The sequence below is a fragment of the Vulpes vulpes genome, chromosome 9 (genome assembly GCF_048418805.1).
Source record: "Vulpes vulpes isolate BD-2025 chromosome 9, VulVul3, whole genome shotgun sequence".
NCBI classification, from domain to species: Eukaryota; Metazoa; Chordata; class Mammalia; order Carnivora; family Canidae; genus Vulpes; species Vulpes vulpes.
The window spans coordinates 106733251-106757868 of NC_132788.1; the positions used below are offsets into that span (position 1 = coordinate 106733251).

At 56.2% G+C, this 24618-nt stretch overlaps 2 protein-coding genes across 3 annotated transcripts; one reads left to right on the forward strand and one right to left on the reverse strand.

Annotated features, from left to right (window-relative positions):
• The first annotated feature begins 2868 nt into the window (after positions 1–2868).
• On the forward strand, positions 2869–11694 carry STAP2 (signal transducing adaptor family member 2). Of its 2 annotated transcripts, XM_026019317.2 has the most exons (13): positions 2869–3117; positions 5953–6024; positions 6151–6273; positions 7695–7751; positions 8192–8292; positions 8596–8727; positions 9416–9485; positions 9574–9676; positions 9775–9849; positions 10829–10984; positions 11074–11154; positions 11228–11302; positions 11535–11694. In XM_026019317.2, exons 1-13 carry the CDS (start codon positions 3016–3018, stop codon positions 11621–11623), a joined length of 1236 nt encoding a protein of 411 aa, XP_025875102.1. In that variant the 5' UTR covers positions 2869–3015; the 3' UTR covers positions 11624–11694. The 2 variants fall into 2 exon arrangements, with proteins under 2 accessions (XP_025875102.1, XP_072577839.1); XM_072721738.1 differs by lacking the exon at positions 11535–11694 and having other exon boundaries at positions 11228–11511.
• A 202-nt stretch (positions 11695–11896) lies between these two features.
• Positions 11897–23741, reverse strand: FSD1 (fibronectin type III and SPRY domain containing 1). The gene is made up of 13 exons (XM_026019316.2): positions 23575–23741; positions 22467–22562; positions 22114–22245; positions 21233–21334; positions 20335–20357; positions 20018–20139; positions 19357–19566; positions 15774–15872; positions 14804–14963; positions 14158–14237; positions 12499–12750; positions 12306–12394; positions 11897–12209 (listed from the first exon to the last, which is right to left on the reverse strand). The coding sequence occupies exons 1-13, from the start codon at positions 23587–23589 to the stop codon at positions 12099–12101; spliced, it is 1491 nt and encodes a 496-aa protein (XP_025875101.1). The 5' UTR covers positions 23590–23741; the 3' UTR covers positions 11897–12098.
• Positions 23742–24618: the final 877 nt, after the last annotated feature.

Consider the following 24618-nt stretch of genomic DNA (forward strand, 5'->3'; position numbering starts at 1 on the left):
TTCAGTATTCAAGAATCAACGTTATCTATCATATTTAACAAGCTGTGGTAGGTAGAGTAAGGATTCCCTAAAGATGTTCACATCCTGGGTGGCTCAGGGGGTTAAAACGTCTGCCTTCAGCTCAGGGCATGATCCTGGGGTCCCATCAGGTCTCCCTCTGCCTGGGTCTCTGTCTCTGTCTCTCTCTCTCTTTCTCTCTGTTTCTCACAGATAAATAAATAAAATCTTTTTTAAAAATGTTCATATCCTAATTCCCAGGACCTGTGAATATGTTAGGCTATGTGGCAAAGGGGATTTAAGGTGCAGATGAAATTTAAATTGCTAATCAACTGACTTGAAAGAAATTATCCTGGATTATTTGTGTGAATCCAATGTGATCATAGTTTCCTAGACGCAGAAGAGAGAAGTGACAGCGGAAGAAATTCAGAGTGATATGATGTAAGGATTGTAGCTGCATTTCTGGTCTTGTAGAAGGAGGAAGGGGACCATGGGCCAAGGAATGCAAGAAGCTTCTAGAAGCTGGAAAAGGCAGGGAAATACATTCATCTTTTGGACTTTCAGAAAGGAATGCAGCCCTGCCCACACTTTGATATCAGCTTTGTGAGATCCGTATACAACTTCTACAGAGCTGTAGGGTAACATATCTGTATTGTTTAAGCCTTTACTTATACAATAATTTGCCCAGAGCAGTCACAGAAAACTAACACACAAACTAAGGATGAAAGGTCGAAAGAGCATTTCAATCGATTCAGGGAAAGCTTTTGACAAAATTCAACACCCACGCATGATACAAACTCTTAGCAAACTACAAAAAGACAGAAACCACCTCAACTTGCTGAAGAAAATCCACGAATCTTCAGTTAACATTTTACTTAATGGTGAAAGACTAAACATTTTCCCCCATAGCAGAGGGAACAGGGCACCCGTAACTGACACAGTCTAGCCATTGCAATAAGGGAAGAAAAGGAAATGAAAGGCATACAAATTGGAAAGAAAGACAGAAAACCAGCCCTGTTTTCAGATGATGTGATGGTCTACATGGAAAATGCCAAGAAATGTACAGGAATACCTCGTGCTGATGTGCTTCACATTTTTAAAAACTAAATTGAAGGTTTATGACAATCATGCAGCACGATTTTTCCAACACCATTTGCTCACTTTGTGTCTCGGTGTCACATTTTGGTAATTCTCATAATATTTCAAGCTTTTCCATTATTATTATATGCTTATGGTGTGGCTCATGGGAAGAGGGCAAAATATTAACAGTACTGGGAGTTTGGAAGCAATTGATTCATAGATGACATTGAGAGAGAGAGAGAGAGAGAGAGAGACCAAGAAACAGACCCTTAATTATAGAGAACACAGTGGAGGTGGGGGTGGGGGTGGAGGAAATAGGTGATGGGGATTAAGGAGTGCACTTGTTGAGAACTGGGTGTTGTAAGGTGTTGAGTTGCTATCTTGTACACCTGAAACCAATATAACATGTGCGTTTAACTGGAATTTAAACAAAACTTTAAAGATTTTTTAAAGTACGATCTACCGCCCCCTCAAGGCGGGGGGGGGGGGGGCTCAAACTCACCGCATGATCAAGAGTTGCATCCTCTACTGACTGAGCCAGCCAGGTACCCCTTAAATAAAAACTTTTCATATGGGGGCACCTGGGTGACTCAATTGACTGGGCTTCTGCCTTTGGCTCAGGTCATGATCTCAGCCAGGCTTGAGCCCTGTGTCAGGCTCTCTGCTCGAGAGGGAGTCTGCTTCATCTTCTCCTTCTGCCTACTGCTCTGCCTATTTGTGTTATCTCTCTCTAATAAATAAATAAAATCTTTTTAAAAATAATAGATAGATAGATAGATAGATAGATAGATAGATAGATAGATGCACCTGGCTGGCTCAGTTGGTGAAGCATGGGACTCTTGATCCCAGGATTATAGGTTTGAGAAACACACTGGGTGTAGAGGTTACTTAAAAAAAATTTTTTTAAATGTATACCTAAAAAAAAAATCAACTGCACGACTGTGTACTAGCAGTGAAATCTGGAACGAAAAGTGCATTGCCATTTAAACTGCTCAAAAAAAAAAAAGGAAAAGAAAAAAGAAATTCTTAGATGTAAGTCTAACAAAACAGGGACAGGACGCATATGAGAAAAGTATACTGTGCTGATGAGCGAAATCAAAGATTTAAATAAGCAAAGAGACAGACCATGTCCATGGATAAGATGGACCATCATAGGGGTGGGTCAGCGTGGTGAGTGGCTCTTGATCTCACGGTTGTAGGTTCCAGCCCCACGTTGGATGCAGAGATTATTTAAAAATAAAATCTGGGATCCCTGGGTGGCTCAGCGGTTTGGCGCCTGCCTTTGGCCCAGGGTGCAATTCTGGAGTCCCGGGATCAAGTCCCACGTCGGGCTCCCAGCATGGAGCCTGCTTCTCCCTCCTCCTGTGTCTCTGCCTCTCTCTCTATGTCTATCATAAATAAATAAATACATCTTTTTAAAAAATCTATTTAAAAACAAAAACAAAAAAGACTCAACATAGTCAAGATGTCAGGTCTTCCCCGACTGACACACTATCAAAATCCCAGCGGGTCTCCTGGTGGGTCTAGGCCAGGATGGTCTAAAGTACGGGCAGCCTCAGGGGCACTCGGGGCCCCAAGCTCCTTCCTGTTGTGACCTCCCTTGCCACAGCCCTTGCCACTCTGGCACCTGGCTTCTCCCTTTCTCACGTCCGCACCTTTGCTTAGGCAGGTCCCTCCTCCCAGTGAACCCTCTGCCCAGCCCTTGCTCTGCCCTGAAAGCCTCCCGGTGGCTTCCTCCTCCGTGACGCGGGCAGGGCAGGCTTCCCAGACCTCTGGGGGAGACCAGAGAGGCTGGGATTCCCGGAGGACAAGCCCGGCCCAGCACCCACCCAGAGCTGGCAGACAGAAGAGGAAATTCCCCTGGAACCTGTTTCTCTGCTTCCCTGCCCAGCTGGGGCACCCACTGGAGGGAGAGGCCAGGCCAAAGCCCTGGCCACCATGGCCTCAGCCCTAAGTCCACCCCGGGTCCCCAAAGCCAAGGGTGCTCTACCCTCACACTACTATGAGAGCTTTCTGGAGAAGAAGGGACCTCATGACCAGGTGAGGCGGGGCGGGGGCAGGCACCGCTGGGCCCCTGGGTGGCTGGCAGCACTTCCCTGAGCCTGGACTCTGCATCTGGGCCGCTGTGGGTCCCGGATGTGGCAGGGCGTGCGCTGGGGTCCGGGAGAGCCTCGCCCGCCATCTGGCTGCCTCTCTCCGTGCCTCTCCCCGCCTGTTTCCATTTGTCTCCCTCGTGGTCTCTCTGTCTCTTGGATACAAACAGGACCAGGGGCTTCCACCAGGAAATGGGAAGCCTCCTGACTCCCATGCCCTACCCCCCAGCCCCTAGGGACCCGAGAGCCTCGGCTGCCTGGGGCAAGGCCAGGACAGGTGGCATGTGGGGACAGTGAAAGCTGGGGGTGCCACACGTCGGGGACCAGATACTGAGGCAAGCCCGGCCCTCCTCCCCTGAAGCCCCATCTCCTCCTCCCCACTGCTCACATTCATCCCTGCTACACCCCCAAACAAGCGCCCACCGCCTCCTCTGCGCATCCCCAGAGCCACCGTCAATGCAGTTCCCTCTTCCCTTCCTTGTGCCTCCAAGGGCCCACCTCCTGCACAGCCCAGGCAGCACCTAGACAGCAGAGGCTCAGCAAGGCCTGGCCCCAGAGGGCGAGACCCAGGTTCACATCCCTGCTCCACGCCTTCCTGACTCCCAGGCCTTGACAAGGGGTTCTCCATCTCTGTGCCTGGGCTTTCTCCAGTGCAAAAGGGGGAGGCCAGGGCCGTAGTCATGGTTACAAGGAGAGGGGGCGCCCTCAGTGGTCTGCGGACCTGACTGCAGGCCCCGGTGCCTCACTGGTATGCGTGCACCCTATTCTCACAACATCCTCCCACATAGGTACTTCTCTATGGCCATTTTAAAGGTGGGGAAACTGAGGCACGGGGCAGCTTAGATACCTTGTGAAATGGTGTATAGTGAGTCGCTGAGGAAGCAGGTCCGACCATGCTGAGTTTAATCACGTACTGCTCTATCCCCAGTGGCCGGCACAGAGTAGGTCCTCAGTAAATGTCAAATATATGTATGTGCCTAAGGACGGACGGGTGGGTGGGTAGATTAGCGGATGAATAGACGGACGGACGGGCAGCCAAGGGAGGAGGAATAGGCGGCTTGATGAGCGGATGCCAGCCGTCAACGGGAGAACTAGCCTCTTTGTCATTATGGACTAATTAAACTAACTCCTCCTTCAGGAAGTCTTCCCAGATTCCCACTTGGAAGGCCTTTCTCCTCCTCTGTGATCTCAAGGCTCATGTTCTGTCCCTTCTGGGGTTCTAATTTCTCTTCCCAGGAGCATTTTAGTATCTGTGCTTTAAAATATGGGATCCCTGGGTGGCGCAGCGGTTTGGCGCCTGCCTTTGGCCCAGGGCGCGATCCTGGAGACCCGGGATCGAATCCCACATCGGGCTCCCGGTGCATGGAGCCTGCTTCTCCCTCTGCCTATGTCTCTGCCTCTCTCTCTCTCTCTCTCTGTATGACTATCATAAATAAATAATTAAAAAAAAAATAAAAAAAAAAAAGAAAATGAAAAAAAAATATTTAAAATATATATATATATATATATAATTTATTTTATATAAATTTATTCCTTTGAGAGAGAGAGAGCATGAGCAGAGGAGAGGAGACAGAGGCAGAGGGAGAAGCGGACTCCCCGTTGAGCAGGGACCCAATGTGGGACTCAATCCGAGGACCCGGGATCTCCACCCTAGCCAAAGGCTAAACCAACTGAGCCACCCAGGTGCACCCCCCCCTTTCTAAGATTTTATTTATTTGAGAGAAAACATGAGCAGGGGGAGGGGAGAGGCAGAGGGAGGGAGGGAGAAGCCTCAAGCCAATGGCCCACTGAGCATAGAGCCCTATGCAGGGCCTGATCCTGGGACCCCAAGATCATGACCCAAACCAAAACCAAGAGTTGGACGCTGCACCAACTGAGCCACCCAGGCACCCCCAGATTTTAGTAACTGTGTATTCTATGTTCTTCTGGAAAATGATCTATTTAGAAACAGAAGCCACGTCTCATTTATTATTTTGCCTGGAACACAATTGGGTGCAGAGTAGGCGTTCGGGGAATATTTGCTGGGAAAAACCCCTAGAATCTTACAATCTCAGCTATGTCAGCCCCTAAGATCTCCAGAGAGTTAGGACACTTATAATTCAAAATCCTGGGGGAGAAAACCTGAATCTGCAGGATTTCAAGGGTCCAGAACCTTGTGAAATTAGGAGATCCCTATAAACATTTATTGGGTGGGCAAGGAGAAGGGAGATGTGAGTACGTGCAGATGAGTAAACAGATGGGTGGGTGGGTGGATAGTTCAACTCTCCCCTAGAGCTCCTTTTTTTTAAAATTAATTTATTTATATTTATGAGAGATGCAGAAGGAGAGACAGAGACATAGGCAGGGGGAGAAGCAGGTTCCCTGCAGGGAGGCTGATGTGGGACCCGATCCCAGGACCCCAGGATCACGCCCTGAGCCTAAGGCAGACATGCAACCACTGAGCCACCCAGGTGCCAAGCTCCTTCCTCTATACCCTCCAGAGGGGTATAGAGGGAGGCAGCTCTGGATCTCCCATCCCATCAAAATTCTCTTGGGTCCTTCCTCAAAGAATAATGACTAACGGATCCCCAGAAGCTGGGCCACGGATGGGGTGGGCCTCCCAGGGAAGGCAACATTTGTCCAAAGCCCCAAAGCAGGTGATGAAGGAAACTGTGTGAAGGTCCGGGGAAAGAGTACCCAGGCAGCAAGAAGAGCCAGTGCAAAGGTCCTGAGGCAGGAGGGGGTGTCATGGAGGTCCCCAGATTTGCCTTCTCACCTTCTGCCCTCTACTTTTGGTCCCCAGGATTACAAGAAGTTCTGGGCGGGCCTGCAGGGCTGCACTCTCTATTTCTATAATAGCAATCGGGACTCGCAGGTAAGGATGGGCATGAGGCTCAAGACCTGACCGCAGGGACCAAGCAGAGAGCACGGGGGTGTCGCCAAGTCCGAGGGCCTGAGACGCAGCAAGCCCCGCGCTCAGGTCCTGCCTCTGGATCCCCAGCACGTGGAGAAGCTGGGCCTCGGAGCATTTGTGAGGCTCAGCGATGAGGCGCCCGGCGGAAACCCCAGAGACCCCGGTATCTATTTCAACCTGGTCCTCTGGAACCAAGAGATCAAGTTCAAGGTAGGCCTGCCCCTCCCTGTCACACTCACCACTAACACACACCAGCGTGATCTCACATGGGGTCTACCGCTCGGTTGGGGACACTGGGCGAGTCACTTAACTTTTCTACACCCCAGTTCCTACAACTGCAGGGCGGGGTAACACGGGAAAAGTAGCCAGAACAAGCCTGGAGCCCGCGGATGGGTCACTGCCCTCCCGCGACCTCTCAGCCCACGTGATCGAGCACCTACTGTGTGCCAGGCATTCTCCTGGTTGCACAGCAGTGAGCAAGACAATTAAAACTCCCACCCTTGTGGAGTTTAGAGTCTGGGTGGAGGCGGGAGGCACACAACAAACAACCTAAATGTGTGAAATGTCTGGAGTGTCAGCTGGCAGCAGGTGCTAGGGAAAGCACACAGGGGGGTTGGGGTTACAGCGTCACACAGGGTGACCAGGGACGGCATACCTAGGACCTGAAGGACGTGAGGGAGCCAGCCACATGGCCGCCTGTGCAATGGCTCTGCAGCAGAGGCCTGGTGTGCTGCAGGAGCAGGGAGGAGGCCAGGGTGGCTGGAGCAGAGCGAGGGCAGGGGAGACAAGGGGAGGGAAGAGGAGGGAGGAGGGGGGGGCAGGCCTGCACCCCACGGCCCTCTGCACCCCACTTACTCCAAAGGAGGAGGGAGTCCTGGGAGGGTTGAGAGCACAAGAGACATACGATCAGATTTATGTTGCTTTAAATGTCCATGTAGTGTGGCTTAGTGGGCGAGTCTGCTTCTCCCGCTCTCTCGCTCCCTCGCTCTCTCTCTCTCTCTCTCTCAAAATAAAATAGGGGCGCCTGGGTGGTTCACTTGGTGAAGCATCTGCCTTCAGCTTGGGTCATGATCCCAGGGTCCTGAGATCGAGGCCTGCTCAGGGGGAGGCTGCTTCTCCCTCTCCCCTGCTTGTGCCTTGCACGCTCTCTCTCTTTCTCAAATAAATAAATAAATAAATAAATAAATAAATAAATAAATCTTTTAAAAAATAAATAAAATCTTTGAAAAAGTCAACGTATAGGGACACCTGGGTGGCTCCAGCGGTTGAACGTCTGCCTTCTGCTTAGGCCGTAACCCCGGGGTCCTGCGATCGAGTTCCACATCGGAGTCCCTGCAGGGAGCCTGTTTCTCCCTCTGCCTGTGTCTCTGCCTCTCTGCGTCTCTCATGAATAAATAAATTTGAAAAAAATAAATAAAAAGTCAATGTAGAATAAACGAATAGATACGATAAATAAACATTGATTTGGTGACATTGCAGAATAGCATCCCACAAGGACTTCCCTTCAGACATCCTAGATTAATCCGACTTTACTCATTTAACCTTGGGAACAACTACTATTCCTCATTCCCATTTCACAGATGAATAGGGTGAGGCTCAGCGACATGGACCCTTTCTGTTTCCCTCCCCAGGTGGAGAGCCTGGAGTGTCGGGAGATGTGGAAAGGCTTCATCCTGACGGTGGTCGAGGTAGGACGGCTTGCCTGCTCTCTCCATCCTACACCCCTCCTGCCAGCCCCCTCTCTGGCGTGGAGGAGCCCACAAACGTCTTATGCAAAAAATGTAAAAGTTACCTGCCAGTGCTTAAAAGCCTGGGGTTTTTCGGTCAACATGCCCCATCTGTCTTTCAGTCATCGGGCCTCTGCCTGGCCCCTGCAGGCCGCTGGGTTTGAGACCCTACATTCTAGAGTCTCATCTGCCCTCCCATCGCCCAAGTGTCTTCATGTCCCCTCCAAAGCCTTTCTGCCCCGCCCCCCCCAGGTGCAAGGCGGCTCCAGGGGCCCCCAGACCCCGGTTCCCATCCTGGCGCGGCCCGCATGCCGCACCCCCCTTGCCCGTAGGTGTGACACGGGCACAAGCCGCTTGTGCCCTGACGGCTGGGTGCCCTCGGGCGCCCCCTCGCCCCTCAGCTGCGTGTCCCGTCCAACCTGACCCTGCTGCCCGGACACCTGTACATGATGGCCGAGGCCCTGGCCAAAGAGGAGGCCCGCCGCGCGCTCGAGGTGCCCCCGTGAGTGCCCCGGGAGGGCGGGGGTGGTGGGGAGCTGGGGCCGCCAGCGGAGCGCGGGGATGGGGTCCTCGGGGACTGGTCCAGGTGCCAGGGACGGGGCTGGGCTCCGGGGGTGGGGCTCTGCGGGGGCGGGGCTCCGTGGGGGCGGGGCTAAGGGCGGAGCTCCTGAGAGGGCGGGGCTCGGGGCGGGGCTAAAGGCGGAGCTCCTGGGCGGGCGGGGCTGATCTAGGGGGCGGGGCTGATCTAGGGGGCGGGGCTCCACGGGGGCGGGGCCTGCCCTGAGTGAGGGACGCGGCCCCCCAGCTGCTTCCTGAGGGTGAGCCGGCTGGAGGCGCAGCTGCTCCTGGAGCGCTACCCCGAGTGCGGGAACCTGCTGCTGCGGCCCAGCGGCGACGGCGCGAACGTGTCGGTCACCACACGCCAGACGCTCCACGGGTGCGCATGCGCGGCGCCGCGGTGGGAGGAGGGGCGAGCGCGGGGGCGGAGTCAGGGCCGGGGCGGGGCCAGAGCTCATGGGGCGGGGCCCGGGGTGGCGGGAAGGTGTCAATGCCTGGAGCGGGGACGAGACTCTAGAGGCGAGTCAGACCTTTGGATTAGGACCTTTGGATTAGGATCGGCCCTCGGGGCGGAGTCGGAGCTGGGTCTGGCATCTGCAGCAGGGAAGAAATCAAATCCAGGGGTGGAAACCCGCCCTTTGGGCGGAGTTAGGGCCTTTGGGTGGAATCCTGGCCCCGCCCTCCCCGCCGCGGTTGAATCAGGCTTTGGAGGTGGAGCCACTCTGGGCGTGGATCGGAACCTGGCACTGCGGCCTCCTTTGGGACGGTGGTGAGGGGTCCGGCCAGTCGAAGGTGGGGTCAGAACCCTGGGGGCGGAGCCAGCAGGGAGGCGGGGCCTCCTGGGGTGGAGCCATCAGGGCGCGGTGCTCCCCGGGGGCAGTGCCTAGGTCTTCCCGGAGGATGCAGTCAGTTGAGTCTTGTCCTCCGCAGAGAGCCACGCCAGGACGGGACGTGGTCAGTGTGCGGGGAGCAGGAAGAGGTTAGGCCCTCGGTGGGGGCGGAGCCAGGACACGGGGCGGGGTCCTCCCCGGCCGAGCAGGTCCACCCACTCACCCCGGCCCGCGCAGGACGCCGGTGTTCCGGCATTACAAGGTGAAGCGTGACGGCTCCAAATATGTGATCGACGTGGAGGATCCGGTGAGCGTTGGGCCGGGGTCCGCAAGCTCAGTGGTGGGGTCTGCGCCCCTTCCGCCACGGCCCTGACCGCGACCCTGTGCGCCTCCAGCTCTCGTGTGCCTCGCTGGATGCCGTGGTCAACTATTTCGTATCAAACAGCAATAGGAGGCTGGTGCCCTTCCGGCTGAACGAGGACTACGAGAAGGTGCTAGGTGCGGCCTCAGGGAACCGGGGGGCCCCTGCTCCCACGGGGCACCCCTGGGCCAACGCCCAGCCGCCGCACCTCCTCTACGACCACTCTCTGTTCTAGGCCACGTGGAGGCGGATAAAGAGAACGGCGAGAGTGTGTGGGTGGCGAGCTCGGCCCCCGTGGCCCCAGGCCCAGGTGAGGCCCCGCCAGCGGCCGCCGCTGGGACAGAGTTGGGGGGACACCTGGGACCCACAGGGTGCCGCCCGAGTCTGATCTTGTACCCGGAGTTGCAAGGACCCAGAAATTACCCAGACCCTGCCCTGCGGGTTGTGGAGGGGGAAACAGCTGCACACACTCCAGCCCTGTGCAGTTGAACCTGGGGCTGAAGGCAGCGGTGCCTAGACTTGGGGCAGGCGGCGGTAGAGTAGGGGGAAGGCTTCCTGGAGGAGGGGGTGTTTGCTTAAGGTCTCAAACGATTTCAGTAGGTAGAGCTGGGCTTCATCTGGAGCAAGGACCCCCCAGAGACCGGCATCTGGGTGGCTGCTGAGAAAGGGGTGGGAGGCGGTCCAGTTTATGGGGCAGGAAGAAGAGGCTGGAAAGGTCCATGGGGTGAGCAGTGTGGGCCTCCCGGGGCTGGGCAGGGGGACCCTTGTGCACAGTGGGCATGTATGTACACACTTACACACTGCACACTCACGAACACGAACTGCATCCACCTGCTCATGTGTAGACCCCCACGTGGACAAGGGTGCCACACAGTTCCAGTCCTGTGTAGCAAACATAAGCCACGCCCGCGTGTACACACAAATGCTCACGAGCATAGATTCAGACATTTATAGGTAGGCGGGTAAACACAGACAGAGACAAGCAGCTGCGGACATACTGTAGCATCCACACAGTCTCATGCACGTACGCACACATTTAGGTGTGTGTGTGTACAAACCCTTTACATATATTCAACTATGCAGATGCACTCAAGCGTACGTGTTTATGCCACACAGGGGCACAAACACACTGACTCCTAAATGGGCACGTGCAAAAACACACACATGCACAGGGTCCCGTGCCCAGATCCAGGCGCGCATACATGCATCCGCATTCGGAGGCACACAGAGCCACACTGAGGTGTCCCTGCAACATGTGGGCCCAGACAGTGACTTCTGGTTCCCACCAGGGCCTGCACCCGCCTCGGGTGGCCGCAAGCAGCTGCCTCCCGTGCCCATCACACCTCCGCCAAGCCAGGACAAGCCACCCCAACTTCTGAACCAGAACGAGAACTACGTGATCCCCATTGCAGACGCCTCAGCTGCCGACTACGAGAATGAGGATGGTAGGTGGGAGGGAGTGGGTGACACGGGGACAGGGGCGGGGTGGGGAGGAGGCTAAAAGCTGTGACACACCACACCTTTGTCCACACAGTGCATTCCCCCAGCTGGCAGGTTGTCCCGAAGCCCAGGAAGTTGGCAAAGTCTCTAAAGCCGCCCATCGCACCCAAGCCAGGTAGGGGTCCTCCTCCCCAGCCCTTCCTCATCCGGCAAGAGCCAGCCTCAGCCTCCCCCTGCTTCTCCTCCAGAGCCCAAAGGCGTCAACGGTGGCCTGGCCAAGAAGCTGGCAGTCGGCTCAGCGCAGGCCTTATTCCCCACAACAGGTGAGGTGTCCGGGCTTCCCAGGCGGCTGACCTGCACGATCACACGGACCCCCATTCCGAAGGGTCCCTCGCTTGGTCTAATGCTGTGCTGTCTCGAGATTCCTCGTTTTTACTTTTTACTGGGCCCTGCAAATTCTGCAGCAGGTTCTGGTGGATGTGGGGTGGGGAGGACAGCCTGGCCTGGGGTTCCCTGCGGCAACTGAGGCCTTGGTCACCCCCCGCCCTCACCCAGGGTTGGCAGATTTGACGGCAGAGCTGGAAGAGAAACTGCAGAGGAGGCGGGCGCTGGAGCACTCAGCTGGACGTGCTGGGGATCAGTGAGCCGGTCTTGGGGTGTGCAAGTCAGCCAGGCAGACAGCTCCTCCCAGAATAAAAGCTCAAGTGACCCGGGGGCCTATGTGTCTGGCCTGGCTTGGGGTGGGGAGGGGGCAGCGAGGGTCTGTCAGATGTCCTCCCACAGCAGGCCCCACTCAGCAAAACCTACCACCTGACCCTACAAGAAAGGCCCATTTTACAGCCAGGAAAGTGGAGGTCCAGAGAGGTTCGGGGCACAGTCAGTGCCACCCAGCCCCAAAGAACCATCAGCACGGCCTGGCCAGTGATTGACCTTTATTAGGAGGTGAGGTGGGGGACGAGGGCCCGCCCTGGTGCCCACTCCCCACTGGTGACCCCCCCAATCAGGAGTTAAGGCTCCAAGCAGCAAGTGAGAAGAGGGTGCCGGCTGAAACAACCAAGGCCTGGGGGTGGGAGGGGCCTCCCCAAAATCAGCCGGACAGGGCGGGGGCAGTCCAGTGGCCTAAGTGAGGCTGGTGTTGGAGCTGCTCGTGGCACTGCCCCGCTTCTGCAGGCAGCGCACAGAGCTGGGAACCTGTAGGCCTGTCGTCACCTGGAAGCTGCCGCACCACACCTGCGGACCAGTGAGGGGAGCGCGGGGGCTCAGGAGCAAAGCCAGGGCCCCCCCACCCCAGCCCTCCCAACCCCGCCGCCACCGAAGGGCTCTCACTGTGAAAGCAGGCAGCAGGGGCTGTGTGAACTTGGCCTTGAAGGTGTGCAGCAGCTGTTTGGTACGGGCGTTGTAGAAGGACAGGAGGCCTGGGGTGGAGACAGAGGGACAGAGGGGCCTGATGAGAGGCGTCTGCGGCAGAGAGCCGACCCAGGGAGGTGGCGAGGGATTCCAACTGGGGCTCGGGGGTCACCTTGGTGGAAGTCGCAGTGCACGCCCAGACAGTCGGGCACGGGGGCATCCAGCACCTTGGCCTTGTTGGCGTGCTTGGCGGTGAAGCTGACCTGCAGCCAGTTGTTGACGTGCAGGCACCAGGACGCGGCCGTCTTGCCCAGCTGCTCGAAGCGGCCCAGGCTGCGGTACGCCACCCCCACGCCGAACGCCTTGCTGTCCGGCTCATAGCGCACCTCCCAGTAATGTTCCCCACCGTCGATGAGTGTGTCCCCTGTGGGGTGAGGTGGGCGGCGGGGACCGGGTGGACTCGCGTCCCAGACGCCCTTCCACAAAGGGATTGTCACCTAGATACTCCTCAGACCATAGCTCTTCCCTCCAGATACTCCTCAGTTCCCAGCTACTCCTTCTAGGTGGTCCCCAGGCTGCATCCACTTCCTCGAGATACTCAGCCCAGATGCTCTTCAAGCCTCAACTGATCTTTTCAGATTTGCTCTTCAAGCCTCAACTGATCTTTTCAGATTCCCTGCAAGTCCAAGCTACTCCTTCCAGATATTTCCAGGCCTTAGAAACGTCTCCCACTCTTCCCCACGTTCAGATACTCCCCAGTCCTCAGTTCATCCCAGAGACTAGACAATCCCCAGACCCTTGCTCCTGGCCGACTCCAAGTATTCCCACAGGCCTCATGTCCTACGGAGTGCGGATACTCCCGGGCACCCTGGGCCTCTTTCCTACTGCTTTGTGAATCTAGATTGTGCCCAGACCCCTGGCTCCTGGTGGAAGCCAACGTCTTCCAGGCCTCAGCTCTTCCCAGGGTTCAGATGCCCTCTGGATCTCAGCTAATCCCTGAGTGCACATTCTCCCAAGTCCAGATTTAGATTCTTGCCAGCTCAGCTACTCCCTGACCCGGCGACTCCCGAGCTTCAGCTTCTCTGCACGCTCCTGCCCCCTCCCGCCCCACTGCCCTTGCCCATCTACTGCGTCAGCTCCTCTGCAGGCACAGGGCTAGCCCCTCACACCCATGTCTTCTCTGGGTCTGCTCCTCCCAGACATCAGCTACTCCCTCAATCTCAGCTAGGCTGGGCTCTTCCCTCTGCAAACCCACCCCACCACCATCACCACTGCCCCTTCCCCTGCTTCCTCCCCGAACCCCACCTCTAGCCAATCCCAGATGCTTTCCAGAAAATCCGGGTCCTCCACAGAACCTCAACTTCTCCCCAGACCTTAGCTCATCTCCAGAACACAGCTGCTCTCCAACTCCGCCCCCTCCCAGGTGCGAGTGTCCGTATTGACTTCCCCATGCCCCAGCCTCTCCTTCACCCCAGTGCTCACTGTCTCCCACACCGGCGACCCTCTCTGACTCGTCCATAAACCCATCGGCCGTGTTGGCAACCATTCTTCCCAGCTACTTGCAAATCCCAGGTACTCCACAAACCCCAGGACAGCCCCTGGCCGATCTGCAGGCCAGAGCCTCCAAAAGCTCTCTCCACCCCCAGGAGGCCCCCACCCCCCAGTCCTCCCACTCCCCCAGCACCACAGCAACAGGTTATTGGAACCGTTCCCAGAGAGCTTTGTTGGTGGCTACCTCAGCTTCCCCAGCCAGGGGAGTTCTCGCCCACCTCCCACCTCCAGGGCCCTGCCCAGAGTGTCCCTCTGTCCTCCTGTCCTTGCCCCTCCTTACCCAGCACCGTGTAGGACTCAGCCGTGAAGCGATCCCGACCCCCACGACCGGAGGGCATCCTCTTGGGGGATGGCACACCTCTGTGAGCGGCAGGGAGGGGAAGGCTCGCTCAGCCCTCGCTGCCCCCAGAGGAGGGTTTTCCTGGTCCACCCAGCCACCGAGAACCCTCCATCAATCCTTCACAGGATTTGGTTCTGTTCATGCACTGGGCCCCGCCTATCAGAACACACCCGTGCCCTTCCTCATCTGGAAAATGATTCGACTGTCAAAACCCAGTTAGAGGGACGCCTGGTGGCTCAGCGGTTGAGCATCTGCCTTCAGCTCAGGGGTGACCCCGGGGTCCTGGGATCGAGTCCCGAGTCCCGCATTGGGTTCCCCGCAGGGAGCCTGCTTCTCCCTCTGCCTATGTCTCTGCCTCTCTCTGTGTGTCTTTCGTGAATAAATAAATAAAATCTTAAAAAAAAATCAAAAACAAAGACAAAAAAAACCAGTTCCAAACCTCTTCTCCCTCCATTTACTCTTTGAGCTCCTCCACCCCGCGTCCCTCCCTCCACCCCAGCCTTGACCATGCAGGCCACCCTGCCCAGCCCGCTTGTCCCCCAGACACTCAGGAGGGCGGCTGGGCTGGGGCGGAGGGGGGTCCTACCTGGCCGGGGAGTTGACAGGAGACGCCGTCCGCCCCTTGCCGTCCTTCTCCCGAGTCTTCATGTCCTGCACCTTCCCGCCCATGGCGTCCCACTCCACGGAGAGATCGTCCACCCGCAGGTTCTGGTGAGATGTGGACGCATCCAGGCGGAACATGAACGCTGGGGCCGGGCAGACGCGGGAGTCACAGAGATGGGGAAACCCGGAGAGACACAGAGACACAGAGACAGGCAGTGACCAAGACAGACCATGACAGGGACAGGGAACAGAAACCAGACGACAGGGCCTAAGACAGAAAGACGGAGGGAGAGGGATTGACGGACGGACTCAGAGGCAGAAGATACAGAGAGGACAGGCAGCAAGACACCCAGACAGACAGACAGATGGACAAGAGCAGAAGGGGCAGAGCCTGCAGCCGGGGCCGTGAAGGCCGAGGGCTCGTGGCCTCAAGGTCCCTTAGGTCTGCAGGCTTCTCCAAAGCACTTGTGCTCCGGGCTTCTGTCGGGGCTTAACTGCAGGAAAGGGGCCGGGCAATAGGACGACAGGGAAGCTAGACTGCGGAAGGACTTCCTCGAAGGGTACGCAGAGGTGTTACATCCCATCCCCAACTCTAAGAACCCTTATCTATTTTTTTAGAAGAGATGAGTATGTGTCTGTGTGTGTGTGTGTGCAAGAGAGAGAGAGAGAGAGAAAGAGAAAGTATAAAAACCATCCAGGAAAAATGGGATCAACTGCAAAAGCAAAAAACAACAGCAGAAAAAAAAAAAAAAAACAACAAAAAAAAACAGCAGGTTTATATTAGACAGCCGGGCTGAGGAATCTATGGTGGACCAAGCTCTGAGCTTCCTGGCAGCCAGAGCAAAAAGGGTCACAGAACCCTGATTATAAGATTATCATTACACACCAGTACCTGGGGCCCCAGGGTGAGGGGTTATGGAGTCACAGCCAGGGTAGGGGTGGGAGCCAGTCACCTGGTGTCTCCAGGGTCACCGACTCGGAGAACTCGCCTGCAACTGCCTTGTTACAGGCTTTCACGCGAAAGTTCATGTATTTCATGTCAAACTTGAGACCTAGGAGCAACAGAGGGATCTCAACGTTGTGTACGCTGGGAGCAATAAGCCACGGTCCCTGTGTCCCATGGCAAACCCGCCACTCCTCATTCTATGGAGCACCTGGCAAAAGGCCTCTTATCCCTGAAAAACCACCTCATTCACCCCTGGGGCTGTGGGTTACTTGGCTCCGCCTCCAACCCGGAGCAGCCAATCAGGATGCTTTAGGAGGCAGTAACAGCAATTGGCTCAGGAATAGCATGTGACCCAAACTGGCCAATAAGAACCTTTCCTGGGACACTGGGTTTATATTATAGGGAGCAGAGTCTCTGTCTTCTCTGGGCTGGCCAGCTAGGGGGAAGCTACTCTTGGGAAAGTTTATCAGCGCATTTGACAAGCCTCCTTCACAACGCAGCCCCCAGACCCAACAAATGCAGGGAGCAAAAGTGAGCAAGGCATTTGCTGGAACCCTGGCTCCATGTGGGGTTATTTAAAGATTTCCCCTACTTCTAGGCTATGTCCCTTACTCCCTTCTGTCCTCCTTTCTGTATTAGTTTCTCCCAGTCTTTTTTTTTTTTTTTTAATTTTTATTTATTTATGATAGTCACAGAGAGAGAGAGAGGCAGAGACACAGGCAGAGGGAGAAGCAGGCTCCATGCACCAGGAGCCCGACGTGGGATTCGATCCTGGGTCTCCAGGATCGCGCCCTGGGCCAAAGGCAGGCGCCAAACCGCTGCACCACCCAGGGATCCCGAGTTTCTCCCAGTCTTAAAAAATAAAAAGCAGGGACACCTGGGTGGCTCAGCGGTTTGGCACCTGCCTTCAGCCCAGGGCGTGATCCTGGGGTCCCGGGATCCCTGCATGGAGCCTGCTTCTCCCTCTGCCTGTGTCTGCCTCTCTCTGTCTCTCATGAGTAAATAAATAAAATCTTTAAAAAATAAAAATAAAAAGCAATCACCAAGGTGTCTTTTGTTGTCTTTCCCCTCAAGCTAAGCCTCTGGACAGCTGTCTACATCCTTACCTCCTCTCAGTCACCTCGCTCCCTCTCCTTCCTCTGGCTTTGTCAGTTTCCACCTTGTAGGACCTTCTGGCTGACCACTCCTTCCCTCTGGAACATTCTCCTTCCTTGGCAGCCATGTTACTGCGATCTCCCGGCTGCCCCACTCTGTTTGTTCTCCCCAGGTCTTCTCTGCAGGTTCCTCCCTCCTCGACACCCTTAAATGTCGAGGTGACTCCATCTGGGGCCCTTACTCATCTCCCTCTGCTCCCTGACCCCTTCTTGCCCTTCAGATACCCTTCAACCACAGGAGAACCCACAGCCTAACCTACAGCCCAGATCACATGTCCAGGTTCCTCCTGAGTGTTCCCTATGGGATGCCTGTTCTCTGATTATCCAAAGAGCACTCAGCACCCCCTGTTCTAAAACCTTCCATAGCTCCCCTTGCCTTGTAAAGACCCCACTCCTCCTCTCACTCCCCGCCACAGATGTAGGTGGCAAACTCAACAGGTTCCATAGACAAAGGCTTAGAGTGCTCTGGCCTCTGAGCCCTCCATCAGGCTGCGCTTCTGCTTAGAAGGCTGTTCTCAAAAAAAAAAAATAAATAAATAAAAAAAAAAAAAAAAAAAAAAAAAAGAAGGCTGTTCTCCACTCACCCTTTCTCTTTCGAGCCTCAGGATGGCTGCCACTTCCTCCTGGTGTCCAAGACTGTCTCACCCTTCTCTGGATCCCCTTCTCTGAGAGTTCAGCACTTTGCTCAGTGACACCATCCACTGCCCCCAGAACCAACCAGAACTCTCTGTTTCAGAAACCTGGAACCCATCTGACTATGGATGGTCTGGACTCACAGTGGGTCTCAGTTTCCTATTCTGCAAACCGGCCATCGTGTTCCCCATCCTAAGCATGGTTCACATGAGGATGAGATGGGTCGAAGCATATCAGTTATGAACAGTAAACCCAAACCCTCCTGACTGTCCAAGCCATGGAGATGGCAGGTAGGTGACAAATAACCCCATGGGTGAGTTAGCTAGATGAGTGTACACATCCACATCCTCAGTACCACACACCTTTGGATGGATTCAACGTCCTACCCTGTGCAATTCACTCGCTAGGAATGTTGTAGAAGGCAAGAGGGCATGGCGAGGGGGTGATGCGTCAGGAAGCCCGTGATACAGCAGGCTTCCACCTTGATCGCGGTGGCGGTTACATGAGTTTGCACATGGGAGAAAACCGCGTAGGCGATTCCCCACGCACAGGTGGGTGAAGGTATATATCACTGGGAAAATGCGGACCGACACAGCACAACGTGTTCATGTCGGTTCCTCGGATCTGACACTGAACTCCAATCCCAGAAGCCACTGCAAGTGGCGAAAACCCAGGAACATTATTCAGCCCGAAAAAGGAGGGAAGTCCTGGCCCGCACTACAAGAGGGATGTCCCTCGGGGACACTGAGCTCAGTGATGTAAGCCAGACACAACAGACCAAATCCTGTCGGATTCTGCTCACATTAGGTACTAGAAGCAGTAAAAGTCACAGGGACAGGGAGTAGACGGTGGGAGCTGGGGGCTGGGGAGCTAGCGTTTAAGGGGGACAGAGTATCCATTTTGCAGGACGGAAAGTTACGAGGATGGTATGACAGTTTTAATAGTTTTACGACATTATGAATGTAATTACTACTACCAAACTGGACACTTAAAAATGATGAAAATGGGAAATTTTGTGTTATATGCATTTTGCCATAATAAAAATAAATATATTGGGGGAAAAGTGGGGTATGTTTATTCTGATTCCTATGCAAAGAATGGGTCCTCTTGCCGGCTGGTAGCTTTTCTTCCCAGCAATTAGCATGCTCATTATTAACCATGTATGCTAATTACAGATAAAGAACTGGCTGATTACAGCCCGAGAGCTATGGTGATCGTTATCTTGTCAGTGAGGCTCTCCCCCCGCTGAGGGTTTCCCTTGGCTCAAAATGGATTCTGAAACTCATTGGGGACCCCCAATTTTACCCTTCTTCAGACCCTCCCCCACCGGCTGGGGAATCCCCCATGCTTTCTGCTTTCTTACAACTGCCAAGGAAATCCCCAAACCCTGGGAGGATGCCAGCTTCACGAGCAGAGGGATTCTCGTCCGCTTTGCTCACTAGTGCCAGGGCAGGGCCTGGTATACTGCAGGCGCTCAATATGCTGAAATGAACGAGCGCTGGATCCTACAGGTAAGACGGGGATGGAGAAGGCCTTCTCTCCCCGCCCGTTCCCTCGTCTGTAAAATGCTAATGATGAGATGAGCACATGTACTGCCTGTGGGCAAAATGTTCAGCACGCAGCAAGCTACGCCCTCCACTAGTGGTGCAGCAGCGATCATCAATATCGATTTCATTATTATTACTTTCAGCTACTCCAATCAGTTCAGCCAGGCCCCCAGCTGAAAGGGGAAAGGGGATCCTGAACTGCTGAGCTGCCCCGGGCTTGGGGTGTGTGTCAGTGGCAGGGTTGAGCTGTCCTTACCCGTCAGGGTGAACTCCGTCTGCCGGATGCCCTCAATGACCATCCAGGGCTGCTCCTCCTTGAGGCGGGGCGGGCCCTCGAAGTTGGTCCGCCGGTACTCCAGCACGTAGTGGTCAATCTTGCTGTCCTCATCCGGCATGCGCCACACCAACGTCACACAGTTGTCTGCCACCAGGGACTCAGCCAGGTCAATCACAGGGGCGCCGGGCACTGTCCAGGACAGAGGGGGTGGGGGTGGGAGTCAGGGTCCTGGGCCTGCAGGGGCCCCTAACTGCAACTCCACCTGCACTTCTTGGGGGCAGGGCCCCTCCGGATAGCGGGGCCTGGGGAAGGAGCTTCCCAGGGACTCACTAGGGTGGGGTGATGGGGAACAGCTTTCTCAGGGTTCACCCAAAACCGGATGGGCTTTCTCAGGATTCCACCATTTAGAGGCAGAATATTTTCAGAATTCTGTGATAGGGTCTGGCCTTCGTGGGACTCCCACCCCTTGTGGGTGGGGCCTCTCAGGTTTGGCCACCAGGGGCGGGCTTCTTCATGGCTCCACCCACAGGGGCAGGGTGTCCTCAGGGCTCCACCCCCAGGGTCAGTTCCAATGCCAGGCTTACTTGGGCCTTTTTCAGGGTACCCCAGACTCCAGGCCCCAACAAAGTTCCCTTCTCACCTGGTAGGAACTTGAGTGCCTGTAGCATCCTCCGCTCCTGTGCAAAGTCCACCATGAGGTGACTCATGTTGTCGCTGACCTTGGCCTTCAATGATAGGCGGAAGGCAGGGGCCATTGTCACACTGCAGGGAAAAGGTGGAGGCAGCCTGCTGGCAGGCATCTCAAGGGGGCCCAGGCTCTGTTCTCTGAAGTATGTGGGAGACCCACTCCCCCTGTTTCTGGTCCAGAGCTCTGGGCGTAGAGACCCTCACCTGGGTATCCCCACCTTCACACCAGGGGTGGGGCACTGGGGTGGGAACCAGATCCCAGCATCTTACCCATCTTTGATTTGCTTGGCAGCCTAGAAAAAGCAACATAATAAAATTCAAAGAGTTTTCTTGATTGAATCAGAAAGCCACTATACAGACAGGAAGACTGAGACCCAGAGTGGTAGCCCCTGGCCAAAGTCCCCCACCACTGGGGCAGAAACACTTGGCTGGGCCCCAATGGGATGGGGGCAAAGATGGGCTCATACCTCCACCCCCAGTGCCTAGTGCCCATTATATCCAGTTAGCCAGTTTGGCAAATACAAATAGAGGATGCCCAGTTAAATTTGCATTTCAGATAAACAATATGATTTTTTGGTAGAACTACGTCCCACTCTAAATATTGGATGGATGTAAAAAACTAAAAAACTATTCCCTTTTGGGGACGCCTGGATGGCTCAGTCAGTTGAGCATCCAACTCTTGGTTTCAGCTTGTGTCATGATCTCAGGGTTGTGGATCAAGCCCCACATTGGCTCGACGCTCAGCATGGAGTCTGCTTGTCCCTCTCCCTCTGCTCCTCCCCCTGCTCTCTTGCTTCCTCCCTCAAAATACATAAATAAAATATTTTTTAAAATTATTCTTTGTTATATTTGAATTTCAGATACCTAACAAATATTTTAGTACAAATATGTTCCATGCAACATCTGGAAATACTTATACTAAACATCTGCGTGGGATATACTCATACTAAACAAATTATCCATTGTTAAATTTAACTTTCAGATCAACCGCAACTAATTTTTTAGTATAAGTTTGTCTCATGTGATCTTTGGGACATATTTATATTAAATGTAATACGGGCAATACTTACACTTAAAAATCACTTGTGGTCGATCTAAAGTGCAAATTTAACTGGGTGTCCTGTATTTTATTGCATGGCCCTACTGGTCTGGCTTCTGAGGTGCCCACCTGAGGGAAGTCCTCGCTGTCTGTGGCCTGCAGGGTCTGGTTGGCTGTCTCCAGAAGCTCCTCTGAGCTCTCCAGGGCCCGAGTGCAGGCCGCCAGCTGGTTCTGGGAGTAGCACGGCACCAAAGGAAGAGACACCTCACCCCACTGCATCAAACCCTCCGGGCCTCCCCACTGCCTTTGGGATTCAGGACACCACGCCTTTCTCCAACTCCCAGTGGGGGAGGTAGGGTGGAGGGAAATTGGGCCTCACCCCCCACCCCCTGCAGTACTTCAGAATCACCTGGGGATCCCTTTCTTAAAAACTCACATGTCCGGGCCACACCTGAGCCTCGAGGCCCCCAATTCTCCTGGGATGGGAATCTGGGATGCTAGAAAGTGGTCCAGGAGGTTTTGATGCAGCCCCAGGGCCTCAATTTAGAATCTGAGATCCCACAGGAGCCATTGGGGGGGGGGGGTCGGCAAAAGATGATGCTGCCAAATACGGGGACCAGTGGGAAGGGCTGAGAAACTGGAGGCCCTGGGTGAGGACTGGAGGGGAGGAGCAGCCAGATGCAGGGGTGGGGCCCTGGGGACAGGGAAGAGGCGGTGGAGGTGGGTGGTAGGAATAGAGATCAAGGAGAGCAGGTGGGTGGGGACTGATGGATCACAGCCAGGGAGGGGGCAGAGAAGAGACCAGGAAAAAGAGGAGATGAGGCCGATGGCACTGGGGTGTCTGGTTCTGGACACTGCAGACACTTGCAGGCATCTCCAAGGAGCGATGTGGGGGGAGGAGCAGGTTTGGAGGAAGACGCTGAGGCCAGATGGGCTCTGCTGAGTCTGAGGGGTGCAGTGGGGAATCGTGGCTGGGTGGGGGTGTGGGAGAGCCCCTCACACACACACACCTGTAGCTCGTAGGTGCGGCTGGCGCGGTCCTGCTTTATCTTCATGAGCATGCCCTCCTTCAGCTCCTCCAGGAGGGAGAAGAGGGACTGGAACTCTGCCTCCAGGTCCTCCTGCACCTTGGTGGAGTTTGCCTTGGAGAGATGTCGTGTGGTCAGAAGGGCCAGGATTGGCCAAACCCCGTGCTCACTTGGATGGAGAAACTGAGGCCTGGACTCGGTCCCCAGGCCAAGTCTGATGGACATCAGCAGGAACAGGCTAACCCTCCCACTGCCCCCTCCCACTGTCCCTTCCACCCACCTGTCCAAGACTTCCCCACGGCCTTCCATCCCTTCTGTGGAGGTGCCTTCCTCACCTCCACGTTCAGCAGCATCTGCTTGAGGGAGTAGATGAAGCTCTGAATCTCTTCGTTCTTCACAGCCAGGGTCGTGATGATCTTCCGCAGCGCCTCCTGCCCCACGGGAAGCATGTGCAGAGGCAGGGCTGGTGAGCCCCTCAGCCTGGCCGGGCTCTCCCACCTGGGGTTCCCTGCTCTCCCTTCCGGGGATCCAGGAGATGTGGAAGCCAGCGCGCCAGTGAGCTCGGGCACCCGCCACGAGGCAGGTCCTGGGCGAGGCTCTGGCCCTACCTTCCCTCACCTAGCAGATACCTGCTGCAAGCATGCCCATTTTACGGGGGGCGGGGGGTGGGTGGGAGAGGGGGGAAAGGACACGACTGAGCCTCTGGGGAAGGGGCAGCCCCTGGGCCTGAGCCAGCGCTGTCTCAACACAAAGCCTTCGACCTTGTTCCTATACACTGAGGGCGGGGCATGATCTGGGGTGAGGGGCTACCTTGGGGAAAGAAAACCGCAGAGCAAAATGATGCCTGTAGAAAAGGGGTTGCTAACGCGGGGAAGGGGATACCTTGGGAACAGGGATTGGCCAGAAGAAAGGAGGGACCTGGGGAACCGGTGCCTGAGAGCCCAGGTAAGTGAGTGGGGGAGGGACCTCTGGGGGAGGGGACGCCTGGAGAGAAGGAAACCGCGTGGGAGGATCCTGCTGGGGCCCCAACCCTGACCCAGGCCCCAGACGTGTCCCTTTCCTGGGGGTGCAGGATCGGTGGGACCACCTTGCCGAGCTGGAGGGACGTCCTCCACGGCAGGGTGGGGCAGGGTCCCGACACCTGGTCCGCAGTCCCGATGGAAGGAGGGGGGATGGGTCGCGGCTGGGGCCGGGATACTGGGCGCGTGTGGGGAGCATGGAGGGGATGCGCCAGGACCCGGGCTAAGATGATGAGAGGTCGGGGCAACCGGGGGGGGGCGGGTTCTGCGTCCCGAATTAGGGGCTGGATCCCCGCGTGGTTGCGGCGGGGGTGGGGCCTCGGCCGCAAAGCTGCGGCGGGGGTGGGGGGGCTGCGGCATCACCTGGTCGCCTCCCCCTTGCGCCCCCCCGCCCCGGGTCCGCCCCGCCCCGCCCCGCTCCTACCCTCTGGTCCTCCATGGCTGCAGCCCAGGTCGGCCCGGCCCGGCCCGCGGGCCCCGCTCGCCCTCCGAGTCCTCAAGCTGCCTTCGCCGCGACCACGAGCCAATGGCCCGCCGAGCCCTCGCCGCCGCCGCCGCGCCCCCCGTCAGCGCTCCATCACTGGCCGCAGTGCGCACGCGCGCCCCCCGCGGCATGCTGGGAATCGTAGTCCCGCGCCGGGGTCTCCGCGCCCCTCCGCCCCCCGAGAGGCTGGTAGTGATGAGTGAGCTGCCGAGAGCCGGGAGCTGAGCAGCAGGTTGCCTGGGTTCGAGCCCCGGCCCTGCCGCCCGGCCTCCAGCCCAAACCTAGTCGTGGTGCCCAAGCCCCTCCACTCTTGCACCCCTGCCGCTCCTCGGCTGCTCCCAAGGCTGGAATTCCACCCCCTACCCCCCCACCCCCCGTGAGATCTGGCCCCTCACCGCTCACACTCCTTGCGTTTACTCCTGGCATTTACATTTTGCACAAGCAGATGCTCCGCATCCGATGCCTCCTTTCTCTCCCCAAGGCACAACCTCTCAGGTCTCCTCCTCCAGACGCCTCTCTGCCCGACCGGAATCCACGGGGCTCTGAATGCCTGTGCCCAGCTTGGTCTTCCCTGTCAGCCTGGGGTAGATCTATCCAGGATCCAGCCTGCGGCCAGATCTATCCAGGATCTAGCCAGGATCCTCAGCATTGCCTCTCGGCGGAGGGTGGGGAAAGGGTGGAGTTTGAGAAAGTCCAAGGGAGGCGGTGGCCTGGACGGGGGAGGCGGGGAAGCTGTGTGGCCCTGGGCTGGGGTGCGCTCTGTGCCCCGCCGGCCATCCTGTGGTTGATGGGAACGGTGCTGGGGAGCCCATAGGCCTTCTTCCTGGGTGAGAAAAGAGGTCCTGGCACCGTGGTTGGGGTGACACCTAGAGTCCGTCATCTCCTCCCAGCCCCGGGGTGACAGATGCAGGGCTGGGAGAAATTCAGGGCCTATGTATACCCTGGCTTAGGCCCCCAAACTTCTCTGCAGGCTCTGGGGACAGG

Excerpts from the sequence above, each read along its gene's own strand:
- STAP2 (XM_072721738.1), top strand. The coding sequence starts at position 3,016 with ATGGCCTCAGCCCTAAGTCCACCCCGGGTCCCCAAAGCCAAGGGTGCT. Across the intron at positions 6,025-6,150 it reads ATAGCAATCGGGACTCGCAG|CACGTGGAGAAGCTGGGCCT; the intron begins GTAAGGATGGGC and ends CTGGATCCCCAG. Across the intron at positions 6,274-7,694 it reads ACCAAGAGATCAAGTTCAAG|GTGGAGAGCCTGGAGTGTCG; the intron begins GTAGGCCTGCCC and ends TTCCCTCCCCAG.
- FSD1 (XM_026019316.2), bottom strand. Across the intron at positions 14,964-15,773 it reads GGTGACCCTGGAGACACCAG|CGTTCATGTTCCGCCTGGAT; the intron begins GTGACTGGCTCC and ends GCCCGGCCCCAG. Across the intron at positions 12,395-12,498 it reads GCACTGCGACTTCCACCAAG|GCCTCCTGTCCTTCTACAAC; the intron begins GTGACCCCCGAG and ends TCTCCACCCCAG.